Source organism: Aquarana catesbeiana, linkage group LG03 (assembly GCF_042186555.1).
Source record: "Aquarana catesbeiana isolate 2022-GZ linkage group LG03, ASM4218655v1, whole genome shotgun sequence".
Taxonomy (NCBI): Eukaryota; Metazoa; Chordata; class Amphibia; order Anura; family Ranidae; genus Aquarana; species Aquarana catesbeiana.
Window position 1 is genome coordinate 645491775 of NC_133326.1, and position 17616 is coordinate 645509390.

Genomic DNA, 17616 nt, shown 5'->3' on the forward strand with positions numbered 1-17616 from the left:
TTTCAGCTGGAACACCACTTTAAAGGCTGAATGATCCCCGCTGTGATGGCTGTAATGGCTGTAATGGCAGTCCTCCAATCACTTAGTCCAGTTCCACTTGGTCTAAGTTCCAGGCAAGCTCAAAGATTAATCAGCGCCACATCTACTTCAATTTCTTCTCATTTTTGTACTCCACCTAGTGGTAGTAATTGGTAGAGGCAGCAGTTCTCCTAAATTAGATATCTTTCTGCCAGTAATTATTCCTTTGCGCGGAAACATCCATACTCTCTACACTCTGTAAATGGCTGAGTGTGGTCTGCGAACCGAGGCCAGTTACTGGAATTTTGGAATAGGAATGTTGTCCCATTCTTGCCTGATACAGGATTCTAACTTGTCAACAGTCCTGTGTCTCTCATATTTTTCGTTTCATGATGTGCCAAATATTTTCAATTGCTAAAAGGTCTGGACTGCAGGCAGGACACTTAAGCACCTGGACTCTTCTACTACAAAAGCAATGCAGTTGTCATAGATGCAGTATATGATTTAGCATCATCTTGCTGAAATACACTACACTGCCAAAAGTATTGGGACACCTGCCTTTACACACTCATGAACTTTAATGGCATAATGGTATAACTGCGGCGGCTGGTCCAGGAGCGGTTAAGTAGATTCTCTAACGCTCCAGGGTTGTCTACCCATGATTGAATAATACATTTTTTTTTTTTTTTATTTATTTTATATATAAAAGACCAGGGCTTTTTTTTCTCAAACAATAGGTGCTGGAACTCAACAACCCCCCAAAACCCCCCCCCCCCCACACACACACCCTCCAAATCACATCAAATAGTGGGTGTGGTCATATTTCACAAACAGTAGAAGGGTCTTAAAGGGGCATTAAATATCAGGATTGCATTACATACAGAGTGCAGAGTTCATGGGGGTTACACACAGAGTGCAGAGCTGTCACTTGTAAATAGACATGTGCATTCGTTTTCGTCCGAATGCATTTTCGCCCGAATTTCAGGTATTTTCGTTATCGTTTTAAAAAACGATAACGAAAGTGCAGAATCCGAAAAACGAAAGATCCGACATAAAAAAATGCTTTATTTTCGTTTTCGTTGCTACAACAGTTCAATATAGATAGGAGATTCGACATGATGATGGCAATAACAATCTGTGTCCATCAAACCTGTGGTCGAATGTGCCTAACCTTATCTCTATGAGTCCAAGATTATTCTACATAGAGAGAAAAGATTTGATGTAGAGGAGAAAGGATTCGACGTAGAGGAGAAAGGATTCGACGTAGAGGAGAAAGGATTCGACGTAGGGAAGAAAAGATAAATAAAAATAATGATGATGATGATGAATGTTATTGGCTGATTGTAACCAAAGAGGAGGAGCAGTAAAATAGCTAGTACTTGGCTTATGGTGTCTGTTGAAAGTTCTAAGAAGATTTGACGGAGCAGGTAAACTATACGGCGTCGTACAGTTTAACTGCTCCGTCAAATCTTCTTTGAACATTCGACAGACACCATAAGCCTTCAATGACAGATTCGACCTTAATTTGGATTTTCGGACAAATGCAATTTTTAACGAAAAACGAAATAAATAAAAACGAATTTCGGTAGTAACTAAATAAATGTATTTTTCGGACGAAAACGAAATTCCGAAACAAAATATTTCAGTGTGCACATGTCTATTTGTAAACACAGAAACCAGACTTCTGTGTTTACAAGTGATTGTGGTTAGCAGGCACCAAAGGGTCTGAGCCAGAGGTGGGGGAACTGAGTTCCACCAAGTTCCTCTTGAAAAAAAGCCCCGTAAAAAAACACACACACAATATTGGTGACACTCTCAACATCTATCTATCATTGATATGGCAGCTTAGTCCTTAGATGTAGTGAATGCATTAGTTATGTTATTTACCTGTAAACATTTCCATTATGCAGACATCCAAAAGCCCAAAGACTGCTATGGGGAGCTGCCCTCTCTGATGTGATGGCAGCAGGCCCAGCAGACTCAGAGCTTTAACTCAGGTATTCCCCTTCACTCCATCCCCAGCAGCTACAAAAAATCGATGTAGCAAGATAAGGGGCGGAGGATAATTGGACACTCCCAGAAGAGAGGGCCATGACATGCAAGGAGGGAGGCTGCCCAGCATAGTGATAGGGCAACAGCGAGATGTTGGAGTGGGTGGGCCAGAGAAAGCAAATACATAGTATTTTTTTTTTTTTTTCCCAATATGAGAATCCCACATCTCTGGGGTCCCTAGGGCGGTCTGCAACAAAGTACACACAGGCCCATATAGCTACTGACAGCAAAATGTATACTTGTTATTTGGGCACAGGCTCATATTTAATGCGGAACTCCAGCAAATGCCTAAATACAGATAAAAAATATTAAAGTTGTTTAACCCAGTGGTTCTCAATCTTAGTCCTCAAGAACCCCACACAAACCATGTTTTCAGGTTTTCCTTTACTTTGCACAGCTGCTTTAAATCTATTTCAATGACATGGTATTGATAAGAGAAGAAAACAAAACATGGCCGTTGGGGTTATTTGAGGACAGAGGTTGAGAACCAATGGTTTAACCCACCAATAGATTTGTATCTCTGTCCAACCAGTCTTGAGATCTACACAGCTCTGCCCTGCAACACAGTCCTGTCAGCAAGGGCAGAAGACATGATGTTCCTCTGCTGTAGTTTAAGCCTAACTCTGCATGTTTATGCTTACCTTTCCCAGGTATCTTTAATAAAGGTGCGCATCTACACCGGTCTCACGATTTGATTAGATTACGATTATCCTGTCAACGATTTGATTCCGCGATGTATCACGGTTACTGCCCGTAATTTTATGTGGATGCCGGAAATGGCTGGCGAGGCAGACATAGGAGGAGAGACGGCGTGCCGGAATGACGTCAGGAGAGAAAGGCGTGGGGGGAGGGGGTGTACAGTATACAAGTGTATGTGGGGGGTGTACAGTATACAAGTGTGTGGGTGGGGGTACAGTATACACGTGTGTGGGTGGGGGTGTACAGTATACACGTGTATGTGGGGGGTGTACAGTATACCAGTGTGTGGGGGTGTACAGTATACACGTGCGTGGGGGGGTATACAGTATACACGTGCATGTGGGGGGTGTACAGTATACAAGTGTGTGGAGGGGAGAGGGGTGTGCAGTATATACGTGTATGTGGGGGGTGTACTGTATTCAAGTGTATGTGGGGGGTGTAATGTATTCAAGTGTATGTGGGGGTTGCACAGTATACAAGTGTATGTGGGAGTTGTACAGTATACAAGTGTATGTGGGGGGTGTACAGTATACAAGTGTATGTGTGGAGGGGGGGTATACAAGTGTATGTGGGGTTGTACAGTATACTGATGAGCTTATCTCTTTGATCTCTCCTCCTATCTGCATGCTCCTTGTTAGCACATGAACACTGCAAAAACAACTGACCTACGTTGTTTGCCGCTTCTCCCCTTTTCAGTCTGACCATTGTACAGGGTAGTGCAAAAGACTGATACTAGGCATATTTAATTGCATCACTTGCAATAAAAAAAATAATAATTGTGCGTTAGTGCTTACAAATCTGCATTTACAGTTGTGCTCGTTAGGTTAAAAAACTCTGGCAGAATTTATGATTTCTTGGCCATTTTTCAGAGAATATGAATCATAACACAAACATTTCTTTCATTCATGGTTACCGTATTTTTTCCGTGTATAAGACGCTACTTTTTTTCTAAAATGGTTAGACTAAAAATCGAGCAGCGTCTTATACACGGTCAGTCAGCCTGGGAGGGAGCCGCGCGGTGCATAGCTGGTCATAGCTTGTAAAACGGCTTCCTCCAATCACAAGCCGTATGACGTCAGCTGGAGGTGGAGGCGGAGACTGCGCAGATGCAATCCCGTTGGACGTGGAGACTGCGCAGATGCATCAGGGAGCTGAGTATATTGAGCCCAAGATGTCAGAGAATAATAAAAGTAAGCAATTGTCTTATTCTGCAAAATTCAAACTGAGTGTAGTTAGCTATGCAAAAAAGCATGGGAATAGACCTGCAGAGAGACAGTTTGGATCTTCCTCCACTGATAGTATGATCAGACAGTGGAGAAAACAGGAAGAGCAAAGTGATATTCTGCATAATATACTGGTATGTAAACGTTACCTGCGGTAATTACTAAAAAAAACTGTGTTCTGTTTTACCTGTTTAAAATATTGATTTCTTAATTTTGGGTTGGAAAAGTAGGGGGCGTCTTATACACGGAAAAATACGGTAGTGTTTGGCTTAAGGCATTTATTATCAATCAACTGTGTTTACTCTTTTTAAATCATAATCACAACAGAAACTACCCAAATAACTCTGATCAAAAGTTTACATACCCTGGTGATTTTGGCCTGATAACATGTACACAAGTTGACACAAAGGGGTTTGAATGGCTAATAAAGGTAACCATCCTCACCTGTGATCTGTTTGCTTGTAATTAGTGTTTGTGTATAAAAGGTCAATGAGTTTCTGGACTCCTGACAGACCCTTGCCTCTTTCATCCAGTGCTGCACTGACATTTCTGGATTCTGAGTCATGGGGAAAGCAAAAGAATTGTCAAAGGATCTGCGGGAAAAGGTAGTTGAACTGTATAAAACAGGAAAGGTATATAAAAAGATATCCAAGGAATTGAGAATGCCAATCAGCAGTGTTCAAACTCTAATCAAGAAGGGGTTCTGCTGAAACCAAACCACGGTCAGGTAGACCAACTAAAATTTCAGCCACATTTGCCAGGACAATTGTTCGGGATGCAAAGAAAAACCCACAAATAACTTTAGGTGAAATAAAGGACTCTCTGAAAACATGTGGTGTGGCTGTTTCAAGATGCACAATAAGGAGGTACTTAAAGAAAGATGGGTTGCATGGTCGAGTCGCCAGAAGAAAGCTATTACTACGGAAATTCCACAAAGTATCCCGCTTACAATACGCCAAACAGCACAGAGATAAGCCTCAAACCTTTTGGCACAGTCATTTGGAGTGATGAGACCAAAACACCATTCCTACTGTGAAACACGGAGGTGGATCACTGATGTTTTGGGATGTGTGAGCTACAAAGGCAGAGGAAATTTGGTCAAAATTGATGGCAAGATAAATGCAGTATGTTATCAAAAAATACTGGAGGAACATTTGCATTCATCAGCCAGGAAGCTGCGCACGGGACGTACTTGGACATTCCAACATGACAATGATCCAAAACACAAGTCGACCTGTCATTGGCTAGAGCAGAATAAAGTGAAGGTTCTGGAGTGGCCATCTCAGTCTCCTGACCTCAATATCATTGAGCCACTCTGGGGAGATCTCAAACGTGCAGTTCATGCAAGACAGCCCAAGAATTTACAGGAACTGGAGGCTTTTTGCCAAGAGGAATGGGCAGTTTTACCATCTGAGAAGATAAAGAGATCATCCACAAATACCACAAAAGACTTCAAGCGGTCATTGATGTTAAAGGGGGAAATACAGGGTATTAAGAACTGGGGTATGTAAACTTTTGATCAGGGTCATATGGGCAGTTTCTGTTGTGATTATGATTTAAAAAAGAGTAAACACAGTTGATTGATAATAAATGGCTTCAGCCAAACACTAACTTTTTAAAACCTTAGTTGGTCTACCTGACCGTGGTTTGGTTTCAACAGAACCCCTCATTTTCCACTTTTTGATTAGAGTTTGAACACTGCTGATTTGCATTCTCAATTCCTTGGATAACTTTTTATATCCATTTCCTTTATTATACAGTTCAACTACCTTTTCCCGCAGATCCTTTGACAATTCTTTTGCTTTCCCCATGACTCAGAATTCCAGAAACGTCAATGCAGCACTGGATGAAAGATGCAAGGGTCTGTCAGGAGTCCAAAAACTTATTGACCTTTTATACATACACACTAATTACAAGCAAACAGATCACAGGTGAGGATGGTTACCTTTAATAGCCATTCAAACCCCTTTGTGTCAAATTGTGTGCATGTTATCAGGCTAAAATCACCAGGGTATGTAAACCATTTGATCAGGGTCACTTGGGTAGTTTCTGTTGTGATGGTTTTAAAAAGAGTAAACACAGTTAATTGATAATAAATGGCTTCAGCCAAACACTAACCATGAGTGAAAGAAAAGGTTTTGTGTTATCATTCATAATCTCTGAAGAATGGCCAAGAAATCATAAATTCTGCCAGGGTATGTAAACTTATGAGCACAACTGTATTTGTGTCTTTTTCATTTACCTGAAGTTCAGCTTTAGGATGTCCTCTATCCAAGTCAGTTTAGTTTTGAGGGAATGGGGATGCAGAGAGACCTTGTGTGAAATTATCTTTATTCTCAAACCTATTTAAATCTTCTGGAATTCTCCTCCAGAACCGACTGTCAGAATAAACTGTCAGCGTCACCCAGTTTACCAGTTAGCTGAAAAATCCTCCCAAACAAAAAACTTATCCGCACCATATTAAAGATAACCAAACATAATTGTCCTGGGAGGAGGACTTACCAAAGTGGGTAGGTATTCTCATAGCTGATAAGGAGTGTTTGGGCTTATGCACACTACAGCTCAAAAAACAAAAAAAAAACAAAAAAAACTTTTAGGCTGAGTCCACACTCATGCGATGCCAGACATTGCATGTGATTTGCACCGCATTGCTGTGCACATCACATGCGATGTCTGTGCAATGCGAATTCAGCCAGTTTATATGGCTGAAATCGCATTCACACCAAAATGATGCAGGACCCTTTTTTTTTGGTCAGTGTGAAAAGATGCGATGCGGGAACCCGCACAGCAATCGCGCTGGTTCCCACATCCCACCAGTGTGAACCGAGACTTATGCCCCGTACACACAAGTGTAATTTCCGTCGGAAAAATCTTGGATGGTTTTTCCGACGGAATTCCGCTCAAGCTTGGCTTGCATACACACGGTCACACAAAGGTACAACTGTCAAGAACGCGGTGACGTACAACACTACGACGAGCCGAGAAAATTAAGTTCAATGCTTCCGAGCATGCGTCGAATTGTTTCCCAGCATGCGTGGTTTTTTGCGCATCGGAATTGCATACAGACGAAGGTATTTTCGGATAGGAACTTTTTCCGACTGAAAAATAGAGAGCCTGCTCTCAATCTTTTGCTGGCGGGAATTTCGCCAGTAAAATTCCGATGGAGCATACACACGGTCGCAATTTCCGACCAAAAGCTCTCATCCGAGTTTTGCTGGCGACATTTCCGATTGTGTGTACGGAGCATAACAGGCATTTGAACTTTTATTTTTCTGATTAAAAGCTTGAAGAAGCTTGTGCTTTTTTGCACGTTTATATTTAGCCTCTTTGAGCATAAGCATTTTTTTTTCACAAACTCTCCCCTCAGCTAATGTTTCCTTTTCTGAGGGGAGCTTTTTCATGCTGTTGCATGCTTTTTTGCACGTTTTTGATCGCTTAGGCCTCTTTTCTGCTCGAAAGCCCCTCTCAAAAACGCATGTTTGGTGGGGAGGGTTTTCTGCCTGTAAACACCTGAAAGAACCTTAGCCTGTAGGAGCAGCCTCTTTTAGATGCAGTGTGCATGAGCCCTTTAAATGACAATACATTGAATACATGCATATCTTCACAAATGTTTTAAACTGAAGACAAATTTTTAATTGTTACTTATGAAAAAACGATCTATTTATGATTTATTTATCTGGGGGAGTGACACTTTATAAATTGGGTTCTATGACAAAATGTGTGTTTGTGGTGTTAAAAGTTCTGTATTTAGTCCTCTTTGGAGATTTTCTTCTGGTGTTTTTCCTTAATCTTCCTCCTTTCTCTGCCCAGCTGCCTATATCGCAACCTCTTGGGGTTCAAGCCATATGCCCGCAGTCTCTGCCCACTAAATTCTCTCCCACCCATTCGCACCATGGCGCCTAAAAGATGTCCAGCTTTCCGTTTTAGTTTCTTCTTCTTTTCTTTCAGACACAGGTCATTCACTTTTGCCTCCAGCATTTCAGCCTTGGCAGAGTCTTTCTTCTCTGTCAGTATACGGTTGGCATTTGACTTGCTCTTGTTGCTTTTATCCCCAGCTGCTTTTGGTACTTTATCCTTGGCCAGGTCTTCCTTTTCTGCCGGTATAACGTTGACACTTGGCTTGCTGTTGGTGCTTTTATTCACTGCTGCCTTCAGTTGTTTATCCTGGTCAGAGTCTTTCTTCCCTCTTGGCATACTGTTGGGACCTGACTTATTCTTTGTGCTTTTATTCACTGCTGCTTTCGGTACTTTAACCTTGGCTTTCTTTGCTGCGGGTATACTGTTGGCATTTAGCTTGTCCTTAATCTTTTCTTCACCACGACCCCCCTTGGACAAAGATTGATTTTTCAGCTCTGTTTCGGCAGAAGGTGGTTTCTCTCCTATCTCCAACGTCTGTGAACCTTTAATGTATGTAGATTTTTTCTGACCCGGGTCTAGCTGTATTGTTGGTTCAGTTTCGGAAGATTTGAATGCCACTGTCCTCTCTTCTGATTGGCTCTTCAGTTTATCTCTGCGTCTCTTTCCTACTTTTGACTTGGAGGCCATTGTAGATTCTGAGTTTTCAGGACTTGCAGAGGATAAAATAAATAAGTGTTAACACTTAAAAACTGTGCAAAAGCATTTAAAATGAAAGTTACATTTTTTCATTCCAAAAAATGAATGCAAGGTTACCCATAGAGCTTATGCATTTTGTTAAGAGTCCTGAACTGCCCCCTTTCTACACACATATATTACCTGTTGTTAAGGTGGCAGTGGCATCCCCTGCATTATTCTACCATAAGTCACATGACGCAGGGGGAGCCAGGTACTACTTTATAATGCATCTTTTTAGTAAGCACACCTCATAGTTACACAATACTTATCTTTTAGGGCTCATTTACACTAACGACTGTGAGGCAGTAAAAATAGGAAGCTACACAGTTAATCTGGTTGGAAAAAAAACAAGTCCATTCAGTTCAACCAACATAAAACACACAAATAGAAAACCTCCATATACACTATCCTATACCCACAGAATACTGAATAAACAGTATAAAGAATACTTGTTACAGCGGATGGAGATTCTTTAAGCGTGTGCACCCAGCAAAAAGACTCCTTTGTTGAGAGCACTGCTCGTGTGTCGTTTCTCTATACCCACAGTTGAGCCACAGTTTTATTGTCCCCCAACCCTAACATAACATTGCAGCCAGAAGGGAATGTATATCAAAAAAAAAAAAAAAAAAAACAAAAAACAAAATTAAACCTGTCTAACAGTTCAAGTTAAAAACATGGGGTTTAGTAGCACACTTGCCGTGCCTAGGTACAGGGACGCGCAGGACACCCCGCAAGGGCACAATGACAACTGAAGGTATCCAGTTGATGAATTGGCACTGGATAACTTCAGCTGTCATTGTGCCCTTGCACCTTGTGTCCCTGTACCTTTAAGGAGGGGTGGGCTTCCTCCAAGCAAATCTGCCTTTAATCTATCCATTGCTATATGTGCTCCAATTTGAGAGACTCTCAAAATTACCGAGTTAGGACCGCAGTACACCGGGGTGCCTTGATGTGGCCACTGCGGCTTACACATTGATTTTCAAATGTGTGCAACTAAACCCCTTGTTTTTAACGTGAACTGTTAGACAGGGTCCATTTGGTTGTGTTGCAGGCTAGCTAGTAAGTGAGCTGGGAATTTGTTTGTTTTTGATGTGTGTTGCCCTCCCATGTGCTCCTTGTCATAAAGGCTATTTATAGGTTGGGGTGGTTGCCATTTGCTTTCTGTGGCCACAGGAAAATGTATACTCCATGTTGTGTTCGTTACCAATGCGAACACAACTCATTCAAGTGAACAGGGTCACACCACAACTGCCCTTGCAATTGCATGTATTGCATCAAGTCGCGACATACTGCTGTGGAATTTTAAGGGTTAAAACGGGCAGCAAATAGGTGACATATTACCTCCCAGCCCCGTCAACTGCCCTCTAAAAAACAATCCACTGCAGATCACATTTCAGAAGGTAGTGAAAACTGCTGCAAATGTAAACTGACCCTTCAGGAGATAGACTGAAAAAAAGGCTGTGTACACAATTAAAGTGTATGTCTGTGCAAAAAAATAAATAAATAAATAAAACCCACTATTTCACCATGTTTCCTGCCTCTAAAAATGCTGCAGATAAGGGAAATGTTGTTGCGTTGGAAGTTTACTACCCCTTCTACTCATTCCACCTGGCAGAAGGCAGCTCACTCAGTTTTACCACTTTAATTTTAATTTCAGTGGAGATATCTGAATGATGCCTGCAGCTACAGGCATCATCCAGATATTGTTTTTTTACAGCCGGCGATTCTGAGCACAATAAGAACAATCATAGCAGCTGTTTAGCCGCTTGACCATTCTTAGCGGCAACGGGAGGGGACATCCACCCTCCCGCCGTCCTCTGGTGCTTCTACAGGCTCTCCCTTGCGATCGGGGACCCGGAGAACGAATCGGCTGGCACCGGAAGAGAGGCATAGAGATTTCTGAGGGACAGATGCTCCCCAGCAATCTCTATGACCATCGGAGGTCCAGGCGCGACGTTATGACATCAAGTCCGGGCCACGCAAGTAAAAAAAGCCGAGATCTCAGCTAGAAAAGCATCAGATGGTCAATTTTCTTTATTGATCTGATGCTTTCCAGCCTGGAAGAGAGATGTGGGGTCTTATAGACCCCACATCTCTCCATAAAGAGGGCCTGTCACGCACCATTCCAATTACAAGGGATGTTTACATTCCTTGTAATAGGAATAAAAGTGATCTTTGTTAAAGAGAAAGTGTAAAAAAAAAACCACAACAAAAAAATAAATAAAGTGTCCCGCCCCGCACGCAGAAGCGAACGCATAGGTAAGTCGTGCCTGCATATGTAAACGACATCTAAACCACACATGTGAGGTATCACCTTGAACATCAGAGCGGGAGCAATAATTCTAGCACTAGACCTCCTCTGTAACTCTAAACAGGTAACCTGTAAAAAAATGTAAAATGGGCTAACTTTATTGTTTTTTTTTATTCATGAAAATGTTTTTTTCTCCCAAAAAAATCGCGTTTGAAAAATTACCGCGCAAATATGACATAAAAAGTTCCAATGACTGCCATTTTATTCCCTAGAGTGTCTGCTAAAAAAATATATAATGTTTCAGGGTTCTGAGTAATTTTCTAGTAAAAAAATTATGATTTTTACATGTAGTAGAGAAGTGTCAGAATGTGCGCAGTATGGAAGTGGTTAAAATTACTAAAATTACATATGAGAACAGTTTGATAAGATATGGTCAACCCGGATTTATGCACATAGAAAAGACTCCTTGGATGATATGTGATGACCCACTATGATGTCCCAATTCGTGCTTTTCTCCCCTCTTCCTTTTTTTCCTATCCCTTTTGATTCTGCCAAAACTCCAGTGAGCTCCTAACAGTGCCACTGCTGCACTGAAATCCCAAGCAACGTCAACAGCCCTGCCCAGTTCTCCTCTTAAGGATTAAAAAGCAGCTCCTCTCGTCAGTTCAAAAAAAAGATGTTTTCTGTAGTCTGCAGGGGCAGAACTGCTAATACTGCTTGGAATTTCAGTACAATGTGTCAGGCAGACATTAGGAGCGCAGTGAATTTCTGGTAGATCAATGGGTACTTTTATGTATTTGCAGCATTTTTAAACGAGAAAGAAACACTGCATGTACTGAATATTTTTTGATTTGTTTTTCACAGACATACGCTTTTAGGGTCCTTTCAAACTAGGAATTGCACAGAAATGCACTTCTACTATTGCGGACATAGTGGAAATGCTAGTTGCCTAGCTTGTATGCTCATCTAATGACTTCCAATACTTGGAGTCACTGACTTTGAACAGCCAAGTAATTAACATTTGCAGGAGGCGACCAAGAATGGTAGCCTGACCCAAATACTTAAAGGGGTTGTAAACCTTCGTGTTTTTTTACCTTAATGCATCCAGTGAGTATAACAAGCATGCCTTACTGCATATACAGACTGATTTTACTGTTGTGGGTTTAAGAACACTTTAAGGTAACCCTAAAAACAATGGGTTTTGGTTTTTTTTGTTTTTTTCAGTTTGTCATAGTGTGAGCATCAGTAGTTTTTGTCAGTGTCCTGTCTGAAGGGATGTCCCCTCACTTCTTGTCCTAGTGACACCTGAACCTGAAATGGGAGGGCGTTTCATTGAGAAAGAATACACAGAGCAAAAAATAATTAAAAAAAAAAAAAAACTGGCAACCATTCCAGCACCCCCCACAAAATAAAATGTTATGTTATAAAATGCTCTTCTACATCCACCCCTCATGTGAATGAGCCCTCACCAATCTGCCCACTCGAAGATAAAATGTGATTTGCTGCTGCTACTCCCTGAGTACACCTATTGAACAACGAATCCTACCTCTCAATAATGGACTTCAGGATTTGCTGTTTCTTCCAGAGATTCTGTGCTTTCTGGCTGAAGGTATTTTGATCATAAAGGTCGTCTTTGTCAGATCTGTAACATAAGTCAACATAAGATAGAATCCACAGATGACAAACATCCCTGTGAAGTTTCCTGTACTGTCTCTGTGCTGACTAGTGGCAGCTGGTGCTCAAAATTTTTGGGGGGGTGCAAACAAACTGAAAAATACTGAACCTCCCCCGTCAAACGCAGCCACCTGTGCCCGCCAAACGCAGCCCCCTGTGCCCGCCAAACGCAGCCCCCTGTGCCCGTCAAACGCGCCACTTGTGCCCAACCAACACAGCCACTTGTGCCCATTAAATGCAGCCATCACTACCCCCCCCCCCCCCCCCACACACACACACACACACACACACACACACACACACACACGGGCCAGCACTGGTTCTGATAGTTCCCTGGCATTCCTGTTTGCACCTTCCAACACCCTAGGAGTTAACAGTGGAATGTGCACAGGATAGCCAGGGACCTGTCAGCACGGAGCCAGAGGTGTAAGGTTACTGTTAAAATTACTTTCTTTTAATAAATTCTGTGTTACAATGGATGATGTGCCCGCTGTACTGTGTATGTGCTTTTTAAATAACGATGTCACTTCATACCAAATTTCACTGTAGTACGATATATCCCGGTCATGTGACTCCCGGCCCGTCCCGCCCCCTCCTCTGTCCGCTCACGTCTCCCGAGTCCTGACGTCAGCGGGGAATTCTCAGCCCCGCCCGCTGACTATAGCTATCGTATCAGAAGAGAGACGGGCGGGACTGAGAATTCCCCGTTGACGTCAGGACTCAGGAGAGCGGAGCGGAGAGGGGCGGGACGGGCCGGGAGTCACATGACCGGGATCTATCGTACTACGGGGAAATTCGGTATGAAGTCACATCGTTTTTTAAAAAACACACACAGCGGGGGCACATCATCCATTGTAACACAGAATTTATTAAAAGAAAGTACTTTTAAAAATACGGTCCGAGTGCTTTCCCGGGAGGGGCGGGGCTAGTCGCCATGACGTCACCCGCAATCAATTTTCCGGTCCCTATGCATCAGGGACACCCGAATCGCGATGCATCGATGCAACGATTAATTTCAGCACCCCTATTGTCCGATCGGATAATATCGTATGAATTGTCAAAATCGGCTCTTGAAAGCTGTGTACCAACGATAAGATTATAGTACAATCGATTTGAAAGCGGTATTTTTCGTACGATTTTCGGATTGTGTGTACTGGGCCATAAGGCTGTGCCTGGCTGCACTATAGTGGGGTGAGAAGATGCTTCAAGAGGCGTGGCTAATAGCATCGTTACTGCTGATTCATATATATGTAGCTTTTCAATAACACCTAGTCCTGCCCACTGCTTTTTGTATTGGCAACATGGGGGGAGATTTACTAAAACCGAAGCGAGCAAAATCTGGTGCAAATCTGCATAGAAACCTATCAGTTTCCAGGTTTTATTGCCAAAGCCTAATAGAATCTGGTGCAGCTGTGCATGGTAGCCAATCAGTTTGCTCAGAGTGCTCCAGTTTTGCCTCTTTTGCTGAAAAACTCCCACTGTGAGCTGTAGTGTCAGGGAGGAGTTTGTAAGACACAAAGGAAAGGGGATTGGCTTAGCCAGGGGATGTAAAGGAAGCATTTTTTTTGTTTGTTTGTTTTTATTGGGGGGGGGGGGGGGGCTGCATTACATAGTAGCTGGATTTGGTACTGGTTTAGGCATACAAGAGTCATTAGTTGTATTTTGAAAGCGACTGGCTCAGATCCAATTGTTGGTTTCCATATTTTTGTGATACACTATACTGTCAAGTATTGGGATGCCTGCCTTTACACGCACATTAACTATAATGGCATCCTAGTCTCAAGCCTCGTATACACGATCCGATTGTTGGCCAACCGAGCGTCTGATTTTTGTCCAAAGGGCGTGTGCACGGTACACAATTGTCAGCCAACAAACACGAACATAGTGACGTACTACAAGGAATTTCAGCTCGAGAGCCAACCTTTAGGCCCCTTCTGCTAATTTCGTGTTCGATAAGCACTGATTCCGAGCATGCGTGTTTGTACTTTCAACTTTTGTGTGACGGCGCCGAAAAGGAGCATACTAACAGTCAGATTTTAAGACAACAGTCTGTCAACAGACAATCCCCTGCCAACAATCTGATCGTGTGTACGAGGCTTTAGTCCGTAGGGTGCAATATTGAGTTGGCCCACCCTTTGCGGCTATAAACAGCTTCAACTCTTCTGGGAAGGCTGTCCACATGGTTTAGGAGTGTGTCTATGGGAATGTTTGACCATTCTTCCAGAAGCACATTTGAGGTTGACAACGATTTTCATTATCGATTAATCGTTTCAGCCCTAAACCTAATCACCATTACAGGCACTGTTGGGACATCAAGTGGAGGGGACCTCAGGACATACACGAAGGCTCATACCATTTATTTTTTTGGCAGCTAGAATTGCCATTGCCAGGTCATGGAGGTCTCCCACAATCCAGTTTGGTTTGGTAAAATCTAAATTATCCTGGATTATCAAATTATCCTGGGTAATGATACAGAATAAAGGTAGTACTAAGTATTACCAGGGAGGCGGACTTTTTAGGCTAAGAAACAGTGGAGAAGATATAGCTGTATAAAAATATAAATGTATTGAAAATTACAAATATCTAAAAAAATAACAGTTGTAACATATATGTATCTATGATTATAGTGCAGTGAGCCCTTGTATTTCTACGCGATTCGTCGTTAGGCTTCCTCAGGACACGGCCAAGGTACACAGATGAGACAGAGAAGGGAATATGTCTCTCTATCTTGTTTTGAAGTGCAAAATCATGCGCGTCACAGTACGGTGAGACAGTTCAATCAGATATTAGAAGTACAATGAGTAAAGCTGAATATCTGGGCAGGGGCATGTAAGTAATATTCCTGATTAAAGAAGCGGCCATTAGAAGGAACAGGGCCAACAACGGATGTACCACATTAAATTCTGGATTTAATCTCAGCATTGCTGATGGCCAAATACAATCCAAAAGCCCATCGCTGTATATTAAGGATGCAAATAGCACAGCGTGCCCCTGCAGTGCAGTGGATTGCTGTCTCCCAGGGGCACGCTGTGCTATTTGCATCCTTAATATACAGTGATGGGCTTTTGGATTGTATTTGGCCATCAGCAATGCTGAGATTAAATCCAGAATTGAATGTGGTACATCCGTTGTTGGCCCTCTTCCCTCTAATGGCCGCTTCTTTAATCAGGAATACTACTTACATGCCTCTGCCCAGATATTCAGCTTTATTCATTATACTTCTAATTTCCTATTGAACTGTCTCACCCTACTGTGAGGTGCATGATTTTGCACTTCAAAACAAGATAAGAGAGACACATTCCCTTCTCTGTCTCATCTGTGAACCGTGGCCGTGTCCTGAGGAAGCCTAACGGCGAATCACGTAGAAATACAAGGGCTCACTGCACTATAATCATAGATGCATATTTGTTACAACTGTTATTTTTTAGAGATTTGTAATTTTCCTTGTCAAAAGAAGTTTATTGAGTATACAATGTTATAAAGATACATAAAGTAAGTTTACAAGGATCTATAAAGTAAGCTCATTGTTTTACAGTAGGGTTTATATAGGTAAATATCATGAAATTTCAAATATTAAACATTGGGTTCACGTAAACCTAAATTAAAGATATATATCATTTCCTTAGTTACTTTTGTAGGTATTTAAATGATTTATACCTACTATACATATTGTTTACAAGTAGAGTGTATATAGATCAAATAAATTCTGATAATGAGCTTTAATCGTAAGGTGAAGAAAAGGAAAGAGAAAGAAGAAAAAGGGTTGAAAGGTAGAGGTATGGTCCACAAGGTTGTCCCGCTCGTCAGTTTATTATTCTTTTTAGTTCTCTTTGAAGCCTTAGAATGGGTGTCTCTGTAAGTCATTTAATCTGTTACCATGGCAACAGGACAGAGTCATTGAAGTTTGACTGTTGTTTTATCCAAGGATGCCAAAGTTTTTCAAATTTTGGAATTTGATTTTGATCGATGGCTACCATCTTAGCATGGGACATTGTATTATTCATTCTGTGAATTGTTTCTGCTAGTACCAATGTAGGAGATTTCCATGCCTTGGCCACTGTTTGTTTTGCAGCCGTTATTAGTTGGATCATAAGTTTGAATTGAGAGAGTGTTAACCATTCCGGTTTTAGATTAAGTAAAGTTAAATATGGATCTGGTTGTATTATTTTTTTAAATATTTTAGATGCAATCACGAAGACTTCCTTCCAGAAGGTTTGGATTACTGGGCACGTCCACCATATGTGTAAATATGTGCCTATTTCTGGGCATCCTCGAAAACAAAGAGCTGAGGTATTAGGTGAATATTTTGCCACTCTAGCGGGTACAAGGTACCAGCGAGTTAGGACTTTATAATTTGTCTCCAGTGCTAAGATGTTGGGTGAAGATGACTTAGATGTGAGCCATATGTTAGACCAGTCCGTGTCTTCTAAAGTTCGTCCCAGGTCCTCCTCCCACCTCTGAACGTAAGAGGGTCTATTAAGATTTGCTACTCCATATAATTGATTATAAAGTGATGAAATTGTACCTTTAGCAAATGGATCTTTTGTACAGATTGATTCAAAAATGGATAATTGGGATAATGGTGTATCCCCCTTTAGGAATGGTGTACAGAAATTTTTGATTTGGAGATATCTAAATATCTCAGAGTTTGGTAGATCATATTTTTCTCTAAGCGATGGGAATGAAAGGAATGATTTAGATGCTATGAAGTCATTTAGTGTCTGAATGCCTGATGTTGTCCAAGCTTTAAAAGAATTTGGGTAGATCCATGCCGGATAAAAGGTCGGATTTCTGATAAAAGAAAGGAGAGGATTGTGTGGAGATTGTAACTGATATTTGGTTTTTAGTTTATCCCAGAGAGATAAGAAGTGTTTAGTTATGGGATTATGAATTTTAAAGCGGTCTTTAGGATCAAGCCATAATAAATTTGATATTAATAGAGGGTCATTTTCTGAAGCCTCTATAAATACCCATAATGGGATTTCCTGTTTTGCATGGTATTTGGACAGACTGGCCAAATGTGCTGCTCTGTAGTAGTTAGTAAAATTAGGGTATCCCAGACCTCCTTTATTTTTGGGAAGATGTAGTGTGTGTATAGGTATACGT

At 41.7% G+C, this 17616-nt stretch overlaps 1 protein-coding gene across 1 annotated transcript in view; it reads right to left on the bottom strand.

The window, feature by feature from the left end:
* Positions 1–7602: 7602 nt before the first annotated feature.
* Positions 7603–17616, bottom strand: part of KRI1 (KRI1 homolog) — a 48245-nt gene continuing 38231 nt past the window's right edge. Inside the window, exons 18-19 of the mRNA XM_073622573.1 lie at positions 12383–12478; positions 7603–8559 (exon numbers count right to left, since the gene is read on the bottom strand). Coding sequence (XP_073478674.1) covers positions 7740–8559; positions 12383–12478 — 916 coding nt within the window. The 3' untranslated portion in view covers positions 7603–7739. The remainder of the gene's footprint in view (positions 8560–12382; positions 12479–17616) is intronic.